This window comes from Arachis duranensis, chromosome 4 (genome assembly GCF_000817695.3).
Source record: "Arachis duranensis cultivar V14167 chromosome 4, aradu.V14167.gnm2.J7QH, whole genome shotgun sequence".
Lineage (NCBI taxonomy): Eukaryota > Viridiplantae > Streptophyta > Magnoliopsida > Fabales > Fabaceae > Arachis > Arachis duranensis.
The window spans coordinates 8,122,908-8,133,868 of record NC_029775.3 but is presented as its reverse complement, the minus strand read 5'-3'; the positions used below and the strand labels follow the sequence as shown (position 1 = coordinate 8,133,868).

At 33.2% G+C, this 10,961-nt stretch overlaps 1 protein-coding gene across 1 annotated transcript; it reads right to left on the bottom strand.

Annotated features, from left to right (window-relative positions):
* Positions 1-6,569: 6,569 nt before the first annotated feature.
* Positions 6,570-8,638, bottom strand: LOC107483132 (patatin-like protein 7). The gene is made up of 2 exons (XM_016103754.3): positions 7,596-8,638; positions 6,570-7,347 (listed from the first exon to the last, which is right to left on the bottom strand). The coding sequence occupies exons 1-2, from the start codon at positions 8,562-8,564 to the stop codon at positions 6,994-6,996; spliced, it is 1,323 nt and encodes a 440-aa protein (XP_015959240.1). The 5' UTR covers positions 8,565-8,638; the 3' UTR covers positions 6,570-6,993.
* Between the last annotated feature and the right edge of the window lie 2,323 nt (positions 8,639-10,961).

Sequence of the window (10,961 nt, the reverse complement as noted above, 5' to 3'; positions counted from 1 at the left end):
TAGATATAGGTTTCATCCAAGTATAAAGTTGATCCCTCTTGACAAGAACTTTTTTTTGGTAAAATTGATCCCTCTTGACAAGAATTTTATTAGGCTTGAATTTTGAGCCCATATTATGTTTGTTTTTTTGTTTTTATTGTCTGGGATCCCGGGGTTATGGAAAAGTGAATTTCTGTATAGCGAGTTATAAAATTCAACCTGAGCTCATAACAAGGAGACAGAAAATAAGAGTAAAAGGACAAGTAGCTCAAGAACAAAAAATAAAACAAAAAAATAAAAAACCCCCCAAAAACGTAAAAAGATACAGCATATTGAAATTACCAAAAAGGCAAAAACACAACATAGAGACTTAGGCTTGAAGGTCTTAAAAGTGATAATATACTAAAATGACTTATAGTTATTAAGTAAATTGTAATTTTTTTTATAATTATGACATGTCTATTTATCAATTTTTCCTACCATAATATTTTTTCAGTAATACTAAACTTTTTGTTATATTCAAATTTGATACTTCACCCAATAAAATGAAGAATTTTACCGAGGTCCTGAAAATTGGATCGGATCGGCCAATTCAATCAGATTAACCAAAAATTAGTCACCTAACCAGTCCGAATGACTTCCAGAACCGTCTTGTAAAAAATTGGTATGTAAATTTCAGTAATTTGTAATGGCTGGCCTGCTATATGTAAATTCAATTTTGATTCCTGAATTTTGCTGTAAATGACTAATTGTTGTAATGGTTGCCATATATATAAAATGTATATTTGTTTAATGTTATTTCTTTTAGTAGTAGAATATTTTGTGTTTGTCATTTTTTATTTTCTTTGGTTACAAATTTTGATATTTGAAATTGTTTATGAAGTTTGTGATAAATTATAGATAATTTATTATGTGAAATTGTCAAATTATTTTAGTAGTTTAAAAATTATTGAATTTAAATAAATAAAATTATATATTGAATTTTTTTATAAATGATGTTAACAAATATTATAAAGAGTCATGCTACACATCTAAGCAATTTTACATCGAAGTTTATCAAAGTTATTTAATTTACGCTGTGGGGCTTCTTCTTTCTCCTCTTCCTCCTTGTTCTTCTTCTCCTTCTCCTTCTCCTTTTTCTTCATCTTTTTATCATTATCGTCATCATCACCACCACCATACCACCACATCCATCTCCCTCTCCTCCTCCTCTTCCTCCTCTTTTTTTCTTAATTTGAATTTCTTTGATCTCCTCCTTCCTTTTCTTCTAACTTCTCCATCATCATTATTGTTATCACCAATAACACCAACATTTTGATAACATCTTTATTGATTCTGATTCTCTGTTGTGATCGAATGAACCGAAAATATTATCAAAACAAAACCATTGTATAATACCAAACGAACCAAAAATGGTCCGTTATATAAATTCGAATTCAGAAATACCATTTTCTGCGTCTTGAATAAACTGAAAATATTATCAAAAGGAAACCATTGTATAATATCAAATGAACCAAAAATTGTCCATTATATAAATTCAAATTCAGAAACACTTGCATCTCGAATGAACCAAAAATGAGCTCAAAACGAAACTATTGTATAATACCAAATGAACCGAAAATTGTTCATTATATAAATTCGAATTCGATGATAACGACAACGATGATAAGTATTAGAAGAAGACAATAACGATAACGATGATGATGATGATGATGATGATGATGATGATGATGGATGAGAAGGATGAAAAGAAAGGAGGAGACAAAATTCTAATAGGAGGATGAAGGTTGTAGAAGGCTTAGAGAAGGGAGTTGAATCTATGACATTCTTTTAAGTTAATGAAATAACCCTTTTAAAACAAACTTTCAATCTGAATCTGTTTGAACTCAGCAACGGAAAATTTATGAGACAATTTCATTTTGTCTCATGAATATCAGAAAACAGAACAGAGCAGGAAAGAGAGAAGCTGACACCATCATGTATCCTGATTTGGTTGTCTTGTATAACACCCTACCACACAGAGCCTTACGCTTAAGTCGTAAAGCAGAGGTGGCAAGGTATTACGACCTCTAAAAGAAAAGGATATGTACATAGATATAGTTGGATGAAATCATATCTAGGAGCCCTGAGGAACAAGCTAAACAAATCGATAAACAGAAAATCGTGACACACTCACATGGATATTCGTAAAACGGACAGGTAAAATCGAAAGATAACTGAAAACATATATACATATCAGAGTTTCAAAACTCAGATAGCAAGCTCTAGACTCGACCTGCGAAGCTAAGGCCGGCCAGAGTATATGATTATATATATATACAACCCAAAATAAAACTCAAACCACAAAATAAACCCCTGTATCTTCAAGTCGACCTCTAGGAGGGACAAAACACAAAATATACATGCCGAGATTCTATAAACATATATACATAGCCTAAAACAAAGTATGACAGTCCAAAAGATAGTTCTTCGCTCGTAAGGAGGATACCCAAATGCTCAACGAAGTGTCTCTCGACCTGCATCTGAAAAATAACAACATAGTATGGGATGAGAACCGGAGGTTCTCAGTATGGTAAAGGTGCCTGCATAGTTGATATAAAAGGTCTCGGGAAAGTCAGAGGAATTCCTAGAACTTCGACACTCAAAATCATCCTTAAATAAAATAAACTAAACCAAAAGTTAGGTAAGTTATCTAACGTATTCTAGTTCTGAATGTAACTTTAACTTAATACATCACTTTCTATCGCCTCCAATCCTCCGAATCACTGGTGGAACAACCCTCTCCCCTCACACCTTTGTCAAGAGGGATTTCTCAGAAAGCATACACATACAGTTCAAGCAAGGAAAACACAGATAGAGAAGCATTTACAGCAAGTAGAACAAGTAGCGGATAAGCAGAATTAAACAGCTAAGCAAACCAAAACAATACACACTCAAGCAAACAAACAAATGCATATGATGTATGCCTGTCCTATGGCTGATGAGTCTCATCTGTCGGTTATACAGCCAACCCAACAAGTTCTGGTAGTTAACCATTGGACAGTCCCTCTGTGCGCGCATCCCCAAGCTCAATAATATTCCATGGAGTTAAACTCCAAGCTCAAATATAATATTCCATGGAGTCATACTCCAAGCTCAATAATATAGTATTCCATGGAATTAAACTCCAAACTCAATAATATAGTATTCCATGGAGACGAACTCAAAGCTCAAATATATATATATATATATATGCATGCCCATGGGGGAATCCGGGGAGTTAAAGTGCCCGATCACATCTTGCGACAGAGGGTCAACAACTAATCTCAAATACACAAGCCATATAATAAGCTCTTTCTTTTAAAATAACACCTCAAATAAAAAATCCAATTCTTATAGAAACTTTGGTAGTATCTCCTCTAAAACTCGAATTTCTGCCACCCTTCAAGGGTCCCAGCTATCAAATCAAACACCTCTCAGTCCTTCAAATCATTTCCAGTAACAAATTATTTCAAAAATCAAACAAATACCAATATTAAGCCTTTTTCCAAACCGACCAACTTCAACAGCAAATTATTAACACAATAATTCAACTCATAGAAATTCATTCATCCTTTATACACACATTATATACCATATACACAATCTATCAATAATTTTTTTAGTTCAATCATATCTTAAGGTCTTCTAGCTTAAGTTTTCACGTGACATTAAACATTAACTACGAGAAACCAAAACCATACCTTCGTACGGAATCAAAATATTCAAAGCTCCAGAGAAACTTTTTGTGACTGAGCTATCGAAGAAGAAAATGTCCAGAATCGTCTATGCCTCCTAAAACTCTCGTTGGCCAAACTCCAAAGGAAAGAGGAGCTACGTCATTGTCAACTTCCACTAATTAAAAATGGTGCCAACGTGTAAAGAAGGAGGTTAAGAATACTCTTACCGAATTAGATTTTTTATTGAAGTTACGAATTATAAAAAATCGAAACCGAAAATTCAAAAGAATTTACGTTATTTCTTTTTTCTCTTCGTTATGCTATTCTTTCTCTTTTTTTTTTATTCTTACGATGTTCATCTATATATATATATGTATACGTATGACTTATAAAGACTTAAATAATAATAATAATAATAATAATAATAATAATAAACGTAATAATAGTAATAATAATAGTAACGTAGTAAATATAATAACAACAGTAAATTTATAATACTAAGGAGTAAAATCATATAAACTTATAATACATATAATACTCATAAAAATTATATGCAATGTTTATAATAATAATAATAATAATAATAATAATAATAATAACAATAATAATAATATAGATTTGATTAAATTCAAATTATTATAAAATTAGTTCAATTACTGATAATAAAAATAATTTTCTAAAAATAAGGAATTTTAATTTTATAAAATAAATTATAACTTATTTATATTTATATTTTTAAATTTGAGGGTCGCTACATCTTGTGCAATGCAACCTACATCCAGTTTCTACCACAACAGTGGTAAAATTTTCACTATAGTTAAAGTATTACATACACCAATTCCACATGATTGACACAATCCTTTCACACTCAAGTTCTAACCTAACTTGACTTGGTTATGCTAATACCTAACTCTTCACTCTTAGTGCTAACCCAACTAAGAAAGGGGTACCTCACTGGTACAAGATACAAGACACAGAATCAACTTAAAGAAATCTGAAATAACTCTAGACTTTTCTCTCAAGTGTTTGACTCTGCCTCTTTCCACTCTTCAGCTATTACTTGAACTCTCTCATTATGCCTTTTACCTCAAAAAATTACAGAAAGATAAACATTAAAAAGAAAATTACAATCTGTAAAACATGAAGGAGATTGATGCTTCAACAGCCTCTTTACTATGTGATAAACCAGATTTGCTTGCCTCTGATTTAGTTTCTCATTCTGGCGGAATGCCCCTTTGACTAGGAAGCATTGTCCAAGTTGATGAACTTCTTCAGAGAACTCTTCTCAGAGCACAACTCACAAAACTCTGGTTATCTCTCCTTAGCTTCTGAATGATGAAAAATCTTCTTTTGTATCTCCTTACATGTTGCTGAGTTGCTCTCTCCTAGGTCAACCCTTGAGCAGTGTGCTTCACCAACTCACCATATCACTTTTCAATTAATTCCCAAATTAGAAGTTGTGGTTCTGACTCTTCTTTGTTGACCGAAAGTCATAAAACAGCATAAACAAATATTTTCAATGGTAAACCCATATCTTAGCCATTGAAATATAACTTGGTCTCCAAGACACACTTATGACTGTAGATGTACAGTAGTGAAGAACAGAGATCATCTTTCTCATGTATCCCATTTTAGATTGGCAGAGAGTTGGGAAGAGGAGAAGAAAGCAATATGCATGCAATAGAAAATGTGTTATCTTTGACATTTGCCTACTTAGCTTGATTTGGTTTGATTTGGTTGATTAGACCTCAACCTTTCTTGCCTTACCTTCTCTTCCTTTCTTCTTCGGTGACTAGTTTAAGAACTAAGCTTTCTCTCACTTCTCTGATTTCTGACCAAGAGGGAAAATGTAAACGTTGCTTTTGGTGAAAGCAAATGAGAGGGAATTGCTTGCTGACGAGTTTGGATCGGATATTATTCATGCAACCCGTTTGATTTCTTTGGCCCTTCTGATTTCATTGCTTTGAATCCTTTTGGGCTGTTTATTTATTTGTAGCCCACCAGCCTTGTTTCTTATTTTCCATCCAATTGGACTGCTGTTGTATATTGATTTTTGGCATGCATCACTTAACCAAAATAGTTAACAACTAATTGGATAATTAGCCCAATAATCTAGTGTTTGTCATCGTCAATTATATTAGTTGATTTCTTAACTCAACAGAGGAGGAAGAGGAAGAGGTGTTGTTGGTGACGATGATGACAAAATTGAAAAAATAATAAAAAGAGAGGAGGAGAAGAAGAAGAAGACTTAGCATCTAGAGTAAAGAAGAAGAAGAAAAAGCTTGAATTTGAAAAGAAAACGAAAAAAAAACACGTAACTCAATTCACTTAGATGAATTTAGATGTAAAATTGCTTGGATAAGGAGAATTACTCTATTATAAAATAGAATAAAAGAAGACAAGTCCTAAAATAAAAGAAAATAAAATCCGAGTTGACCTAATTTATTTACATCATCCATAGTTGCTAAATTTGCCATTTGGTCATTTATGGTAACGAATTAGTTATTAATGTTGTTAATTGTTATAATGTCATTTATTTAACTCCATTCAATTGTGTAGTGTGGTGTACAGTGCACGGAACATAATAGTATCATTGTATCAAGGTATCATACCACCATTTATCGAAATCAATACTGGAACGTGAAGGAAAACTACATCAATTATGTCATTTGATTTCACCTGATTCTGATTCGGATTCTGATTTCATAAATTTAAACATGCGTCACAAACGTACCCTCCTAGTAGAAAATGACACTTCGCTTTGTTTTGAAATTCTATTCAAACATGTACTAATTAATTCCTTTTGCACACTTTTTTTTATATTATAAAGTCGAAGGAGCACAATACACAGGGAAAAAAGTAGTGTATCACTTTATCTCGAAATGAATAATCTCCCAAATCAATCTTTGCAATTAATTGCATTCAGTCACACTACTAATATCAACATTTCTCACCCAAAACGGTACAAACCTAATTCTCACAAGTCACAACTCAATCACTTAGACAAAATTCATCCTTTCTTAACAATAATAACCACTATACACAAATCACTATCACTAAAATACACATAACATATATACCCAAAATCTAAACAATTAAAAAAATATATAGGAAATAATGTGGAGGATTCAGTTCTGCACAGCTCAGACTCAATTTACCTTTAATATTTTGGTCCTAAGCGGCAGCTAACCCATAATTAATTAACCACAAAAGCACTTTCAAGCTCACAAGAAAAATCCAACCTCATAAATTAATTAAACCTAATTTCGGATTTCTTCATCCTAATGTTGGCTTTTTTTGGCTGCCTAATATTTAATTAACAGGTTGATGAGGATAAAGTGGACAAGGTTGTAGCAGATGAAGTCCTAGGAGAGGGTGATGAGTTCTTCAAAACCACCGTAGGCAAGATGCCAGTTTTTCTCCTCTCTTGTTCCTTAATCAAGTCTCCCCCAAACAACTCCAACTTGTCCATGTTTGTGTTCTCCACAACCTTCTTCCCTTTGAACAAAACAGACTCAACGTTCTTCTGTCCCAACATATCCTCCGAAACCGACAACAGATCCGGCGTCGTTTTGCCCTGTTTGGACTTTGACATCACTTTGTTTGACTGAATCCTCACATAGTTGTTCTTCTCACACTCTCCAAATGCCATTGATACAGCTTGATCAACCTGCATTTTCAGTGAAAAACAACCATTAGAATATATCCACACCAATAATTAAACTACCAAATCTTTATTTCTTTCTTATTTTAAAAGATTGCATTATTCATCGCTCAACCACCATTCCATCTACACTTTTTTCTTTTCAACCTTAATATATAATTTCTATCAATAAAGGTGATTTCTTTTGAAATCTTTTATTAATTAATACATTATTAAGGGAAAGAATTTCCTATATATTTTTTGTTAGTTCTTACCATATCGGAAGCTCCTTCACCGGCGATCCTAACAAATCCAGACGGAGACTTAACGGAGTTAAAGTCGGTCTCTCCATTACCGAGAGAGAGGACGAGGAGGTCAGAGACGCCGTTACAGAACGGGAACTCGTGCTTGTTATTGAGCACGTGCGTGATGGCTGCTGCCGTTGGATTGTTCATGGCAACGCCACCGTCAACGGCCACGATCTTCGTCCTCCCGTCAATCGACCTCATCTCAACGGGACCCACACAACCAGGGTCCGCTGACGTGGCAGCGCACACGTCGCGCATCTTGAAATCGTAGCCGTCCATTTCGAGCGCGTCGGCGCGGGAGAAAACGAACGGCGCGCGCGTGACGAGGTCGTAGCATGGTATCAACACGGGTTTCACCGTGTCCTTCAACGTGCACTCGCCAAACGTCTTCCTGAAAAGCTTCTCCGCCTTCGTCGCCGCCGCATCGTGTCGGAGAACTCGCCGGAGAATCCCCGCCGACGACCTCGAGATCCGCCGGCGATTGTCGATCATGAACTTCAACGCCTCGTCGGCGGTGAACATCGGAAGTCCGTCTTTCCCGCGAGTGAAAAGCAGAGCAGCGAGGACGCCACCGACGCCGGTGCCAGCAACGGCGTCGAAATAGCCGGCGACGCGAGCGTTAGGGTTTCCGGACTTGCGACGGAGGCAAGACTCAAGTTCCGCGAGGGATTTCGCGGCGAGGATGCCGTCGGTGGCTCCGGTTCCATCAATGCAGAGGATCCTAACTTTCCCGGCGGTGTTTCCGGCGGAAATCTTGGGCGGCTTGGTGTGAATGGGAGAGAATTGAGCTGAATTGATAACAGAGTTGTTGGCGGTGTCGGTGTCGTAGCCGAAGAGGAACTTGTTCTCCAAGATGGAGAAGATTTCGTAGGTGAGCTTATCAACCTCGAATGTAGAATCGATCATGTTCAAGTTCATGCTTGATAGTGCTGCCATTAGAGTTTGTAGAGAGAGAAAGTTGTTAGAGAGAAGAGAGAGAGAAGAATTTGAGAGTGTTGAATGAAGAAAGAAAGGGAAATGGGAGATGCTTTATATAGTCTCCACTTACTCAATGACTGAATGTGACCATCCAACAATAATATAAAACTAGATGTCTCAATAATTTTTTTATATATTAACTTCTTTATTATATCATCCTATATATGTGATTAATTACTTATCTCAAGACAAGTTTTCATAGAGAAAAGATCTCAAAATTCTGTTTCTTATATAGGATTGAAATTTTACTTTCTTATTTTAGATATTTTCACTAAAATGTAAAACTGCTACTCCTAATCAAATTGTTATATTTCTGTATATGTTTAACTTTTATTTACACGGTAACAAAATATTTACTCAATGAGGTATCTATGGCATGCACATTATGAGAGAAATGCGTCAATTTAGAAAAAGATGGAAGAGAATATAGAAATATTTTATTTTATTTTTATTGTAATTTAATATTGGAGATGTGGAAGGATGATCATGATATGATAGACTAATGGAGGGAAATTGTATGAGAAATTAAAAAACGGGAAAGAAAAGAAGAAAAGAATAAAAGCAGTGTGTAGAAAAAAAAGGAAAAATTAGAAGACCAGAGACAAAGACCAAAGTTGCAAATCAGCAACTTTTTTTTAGGCCCCTAATTTTGGTGAATGAACGAATGAATTTAAAATTGTGTTGGTGGGAACAGTCTTTTTTCTCTAGTCATATTGCTTTATTCATTTTACTTTGGTTTCAGACTGCAAATTTTAAAAACTTGGTGGTGGGAACGTCATTTAGTGTCACACGAGGTCAATATTTTTTTATAATGGATTTGCTAGTACATTCACTTCTTTTCTTTTTATGGGGTAAACATACTATACTTCTATTTAAATAATATAGTTGCAATGTTGTATTAAAAATGGATAAGTTAGTCAATTTCGGACATTCCATACCATGCTTTTTTAAAACAAATACATAATTAATTATTTTTATAAAAAAATTTTAAATTGATAATACATAAAAAATAAACTGATATATGAATTGAAATTAATATTTACGAAGTAGTTGTCAACAAGTAGTATGATAAAATATAAAGAATGAAATGAATTTTTATATAGGTCATTTTATTTGTCTCTTTAAATACAATTACTTTACAACTTTTTTATTTTTTTTATTCCAAAACAAAGATTAATTCATTTTAAATTTGAGCTTTATTAAAGATTTTGTTATTATCCAATGAATTGCTGCATCGCTAATTACTCTACAAAGACAAGTTAATTAGTCGGAATTTACCTTTTACTTTTTAGGGCATAATTTAATTGGTACTAGAATTTTAAAATGAATATTTTTATAAATAAATTTGATAAAGAAAATTATATAATATTAAATACACAAACAGTTGGGACGTTGGGTTTTATAACTCGGATTTTATGACCTTCAAACTAAAGTGTGTTTTTTTACGTTCACTTTTTTTTATACAAGTTCATTTAGTATCAAAATTGCATTTATATTTATGAGGTTTTATGTTGAAAAGAAAATGTATATCTTCTTAAAAAATCCTTTTTAGTGGCAAGAGTAGTGCATCCAAACTCACTCAATCTTATTGCACAAATATTTTTACATTTTGAGATGTTGAAATATTTAACTTAAAAAAAAAAAAAAACTAGCACCACAAACATTTTCCCCCTTTCTACAAGAGCAGTGATTCTTTTCTTTCATGGTGATTGACTGATTGGTCCCCTCCTTTTAAATTATATTTAGTTTTCTTTTTCCGTTTTTTTTAGCTTTCCAACGAATTATTTTTATGTTTAAAGTTTAAACCGAAACTTCATACCTTAGAGTTTTGCAAATCAGTAGTGCTAAGTTACTAACTTTTTATCTGCCAAAATCTGCCAATTTGAGTTGGGCTGGACATGAAACTCATCTATTAAATAAAGCCACATCTAAGTTAATCATTGTTTAATCCTAATTTATCACGTGTTGGTAATAGTTGGCAGAGTCTCTCTTGGTAACGTATACTTTTCCTTTGCAAATATATATCGGTGAATTTAATGGTGCGTATAATTTAATACTTAACTTTTGTTTAACTTATTTTTTATAAAATTTTTTGAATATTTAATAATTATTTATTTTTATATTTTATAAATTAAATATTAATTTTTAATTTTTTAATAAGTTAGACAAATATTTTTAAATACCATAACAATCACTATGTATATAATAATGACATATTAATAATGTCTATAATTGGCAGCGGGTTGTTGTATATATAGACTTCTTTTTACGGGATATATATAAGATTTTTTAATTAAAATTTTGGTGATTCGATGAAAGTAAATTCATGCTGAATAAATTTAGCTATCGCCATTT

Coding starts and splice junctions, on each gene's coding strand:
- LOC107483132 (XM_016103754.3), bottom strand. CDS start 8,564: ATGGCAGCACTATCAAGCATGAACTTGAACATGATCGATTCTACATTC. Junction 7,348..7,595: donor GTGAAGGAGCTTCCGATATG/GTAAGAACTAAC, acceptor CTGAAAATGCAG/GTTGATCAAGCTGTATCAAT.